The sequence below is a fragment of the Morone saxatilis genome, unplaced genomic scaffold (genome assembly GCF_004916995.1).
Source record: "Morone saxatilis isolate NCDOM2014 unplaced genomic scaffold, NCSU_SB_2.0 Contig17, whole genome shotgun sequence".
Taxonomy (NCBI): domain Eukaryota; kingdom Metazoa; phylum Chordata; class Actinopteri; family Moronidae; genus Morone; species Morone saxatilis.
The window spans coordinates 27,758,813-27,763,238 of record NW_023339729.1 but is presented as its reverse complement, the minus strand read 5'-3'; the positions used below and the strand labels follow the sequence as shown (position 1 = coordinate 27,763,238).

The 4,426-nt window shown below is 37.7% G+C and overlaps 1 protein-coding gene across 1 annotated transcript; it reads left to right on the top strand.

The window, feature by feature from the left end:
* Positions 1-3,096: 3,096 nt before the first annotated feature.
* On the top strand, positions 3,097-3,823 carry LOC118327000 (kallikrein-6-like). The gene is made up of 3 exons (XM_035660165.1): positions 3,097-3,320; positions 3,477-3,659; positions 3,748-3,823. The coding sequence occupies exons 1-3, from the start codon at positions 3,097-3,099 to the stop codon at positions 3,821-3,823; spliced, it is 483 nt and encodes a 160-aa protein (XP_035516058.1).
* Positions 3,824-4,426: the final 603 nt, after the last annotated feature.

Genomic DNA, 4,426 nt, shown 5'->3' with positions numbered 1-4,426 from the left:
GCCACAGACACTGTGTGCTTGGTGCTCTGTTGCGAGGAAGATCCCTCTGTGTGTGTTTGTGCTATATTTCTATGCTATACCTTCCTCTCTCCCTTCCCTTCTTTCCTCCCCTCCTCCTCACCTCTCCTCTCCCATCTCCTCTTGTTTCTCATCTTTTCCTCTTCTCTTGTCATCTCTTTTCCTCTTCCTCTTCCTTCTTATGTCACCTTCTTTCTCCACTCTAGTCATAACTATAGCATACAGTATAATTAAGTGATTTCCATCAAAACGCAAAAAACATCCTCTCAAAGTTGCATTTATATGAATTGTAGTTAATATATAGCCAGCAATGCATCATGACAGATGATACTTCATGTTTCTTTCTTTTTTTTTACCTGCAGGGGTTTCCTGCTCTGATATTCCCGAGCTGCTCAGTGTTTCTGCTCTTACCTCAGATACACTGGTTTTGAGAATGTTTTGTTGCACATACAATGACTGACCAGTGGGTGGCAGTGTATGGGAAGATGCACTGATACTGTGCTGGCTCATGTGCAACTACAGCATCAAAGCCCATGCATATACAAGAAAATGGCATTTGAAGAGCTGTCCACTGTAGTGACCACTGTGCATGAATGTGTTTGTAATATAACCACTGTGTTTATCCAACTATCTCATGTCTAAACGTCTGCTATGCAAAAGGCCGATTATGTGCTATGTTGCTTTTGTGTCAGTTAATAAAAAAAACAAGCATCCGAATGCTCACGACCTGCTAGGATCCCAATCTTTGCTTCAGCTATATGTTTCTATATGTCTCATATAGTATCATACAATAGCCATTTATCTGCAAAACCTGTTATCTATAAATTCATCCATTTGATTAAATTATAGGTGCCCATGTTAATATGCCCATCCTCTGGATATACAGTGGATGGACGCAAACACTGGATCTGAAATGAAACAATGACTAAGGTCAAGTGACTTCTGACTTTCTGACTGTCTTTAATGGGGTAATGGGTTTAATGGATAATGACCGCTACTGCTATAATACTAATACTCTCTTTCTACAGACTTCTTCCCCTTCTTAGTTCTGCTGTGAGGGTGACTTGACTGTTTTTACTTGGTCTTCCTTGTGAGTTTCATGTGAAATCTCAATCTTCCATCTGCAAGTCAGGATGTAGAGACAAAACAACACAAGCTCTCAACTTTAATTGTAAACAATGTGCACCAAGATACCTCATTAATACAGATTTACTGTCTATTGTAATGAATTCTAATTAAGTACTTTATGAAAATGTATCGTCTTCTTCTAATATACTGCATATTCACCAGCTGGCTGCTGAAATGCTTAGTGCTCGAGTTTGGCAGGTTTATGAAATATAACATGGACCTTGAGGGAATAAGAGCAGGGGTTTTACAAAACACAACAAAGGCCATGTATTCAATGAGTGATGCGATCAAAGGATGTTAATGTATTCAAAAGTCAAAGCTGCCATCCTTAAAGCATAAAAAAAACACTTCTTCTCCTTCTTACTTGTGCTGTGAGGGTGACTGTTGAAATCACCATGTTCAATCTGCAAGTCAAGATGAAAAGTCAAAAGCAAAGCAAGCTGTCTGAGTGGTTTTAAAGATAACATTGTAAAGTGTTAACAATATGTGCAAAGGTACTCCAAAATATGGATCCCTGTATATTCAGAAATCAAATTAAGCAGCTCTTGTGAAGCTCTGTGAATCGACGTTTAATTGTTGTTGACACTGTGTCAGAGGGGTGTTGATAGAGCTCTTTCAGTAAATATATATTTAGCTTGTGACTGTTGAAATGTGTTTTTGGTCTGTCTGTGTCTTTGTGCCTGATAAAAAAAAAAAAATATGTAAAGTATGTATGTAAGTAAAATGTATCTCCATGACAGGGCAGTAATCTATTTTATTATTTGCATAAATTATAGTTTAATTTTAGTAAAATTTCCCTGCTGTCACTTTATGGAGGGCACTGGCAGCAACGGTTGGTAAATGATTAAAACATTTGTTGAGCACTGCAGCCAATGGGGTTGACTTGATAAGCTTTCATCAGAAGATTACTAACTGTTGTAATAGGAAGGCAAACATTAGACGTCAACGGCATCGATGGCTCCTCTGCTTCTCCTTTTGCTTTCTGTCAGTGAGTATTTAAAAACGTTATCTACATTGTCTTTTACTCTTCTGATCCTTACTTTAAAAATACCATATGTTAATATTCTTTTAAATAATGAGTTTTGAATTGTATAAATCCATTGCATACACTGTTATTGTGCGTATCAATCCCCATTTCCCTGTGGCTAGCAATGTGTGCATTTGTCTGTATGGTGTAAAATTACTTTATATGTTTTTATTCAAATTGCAGCAATAGCCCCACCCAAGCCCCTCCCACAACTTGTAAAGTTACTTTATATATTAAACTTGTATTAGGTTTTTGAAAATCAGGTTCACAAATGTTCTCAACACATTTGTTAGACCAAAAGGATACACACAACTCCACAGGGCATCTTTAAGCTGGGGTTACAGTTGTGCTCTGAAGGTTATGTGTACAAATTTCATTACCACTCAATGTTGCACTAAAGTATGAGCATCTCAGACCAAAGCAATGGCCGCTACAGCCCACCAGACTCCATTGACAAAACCAGTAATTTTATCTCGCAGATAAATGTAAAACACTCTTCAAACATGACAAGAACAAAATAAAACTCACCAAAACCATCTCTGTTAGTCTTTCCATAGTTCCAACAATCACCAAAGCTAGCTTGGTTGAAGTAAACTCTTAATTTAGTTATCTGCCTGACAACATTATCAAAAGGATCACCACAGAGACCTTTTGTTTGGCCAGAAACAACTGCTATATCGCTTCTGCTCGCCCCCAGACTCAACTGACAAAAACTTTAATCCTACCTAATATTTCATTGTAACATCATAACTTAATTTAAAGTGGACAGAGAAACTGTCTAAATCCTTAGTTTATCGAGGTACATGAGAAAACAAACAGGCATTTCAGTCACTTTCCTCACAGCCAATAGTGTCACTCACATGGTCTCCTAATGTGGAATCCCCTTTTTTTGTTCCACTAAGAGCATGTAAGGTGTTTTCAGAATGAAAATCTGCAGTCACCTAGTGGAGGATTTGTCTGTTTCAGGCATCACAGGAAGCACAGTGGTGGATCTGCAGAAGAGAATCATTGGAGGTCAACCATGTGAGCGCCAGTACCACGTCAAACTTAAAAGAGTTGCTGCTGGTGGATCATCCAACATGTGTGGCGGCTCTCTGATCAGTGACCGGTGGATTTTGACTGCAGCGCACTGTTTGAAGCCAGGAAGGTGAGAAAAGTAACACTTAAAATACTGTTACATCGAATGCTAAACATATACAGACTAATACACAGGTTATACACTCCCTGTTTTGGTATTCTTGAGAGGAAAAGATAAAGATAAAAGAGAGAAATGTATTCTTCTTTAATCTCTTCCTGCATACAGAACTATGTTTGCAGGTTTAGGTGTGCATCCAGAGGGTCTAGCACAAGAAGTGCAAATCACAGCAGAACCAGTGATCTATGCAGACAAAGACAACAGGTTCCATGATATCATGCTGCTGCAGCTACCTGAGCCCACTAAGATTCAACCTGTAGCTCTTCCTGACTGTGAATATTATCCTAAAATGTGAGTTGCAATTTTTTCACTTAAGAAAATAGTGCTGCTATTTCGATATAACATAATCCACTTGTTGTTGTTAATTGTTATTTTCCAGGGTTGAGATTGCAGGTCACGCTGCCACTAGTGGAGGCCCAAATAAAGAAAGAAGTGAGATGAGTTTTGATAATTGAATAAAGTATTGAAGTTTTTTCATACATTTTTTAAAATTATTTTTATTTTACTGTAGTCTGTAACTGTACAAACTATGCACATTAAATCAATTTCTCTGTTGTACTAAAACTGTATTATTATTTACATACAAAGAAACATACATTAGCCAGTGGGCTGAGAAAGTTTAGTTTTTTATGCAGTTCTGCGTAAAATAAAATACATTAACAAAATAAAATGTTCATTATAAATTCTTCAAACAAGTTTATTTCAAAAATGTTGCTCTTCTTCTCTAGTACCCAGTTCATCCCCTACTCTCCACTGTGCAGACATTGGACGGTTGCTCAGCTGTGAAAACCTCAACAAAACCTGGCCAGGCAACATTTCCAAAAGGTCTTACCAAGTCAAGCAGTATCACACTGGTTCTGTGGCCAAACACCTGGGGTGGATATATGTTATGTGGGTTAATACTGTGCTCTCCTGTAAATAATACATCTACTTTTAATAAAGTTGCCAACCATTTAGAATATAAGTAGTTCAATTACACAATAATTATATTACATACGTACACTATCTTTCTCTCTCACAGGGGATTCGGAGGAGGAGCTGGTGTACGAGACAAGATT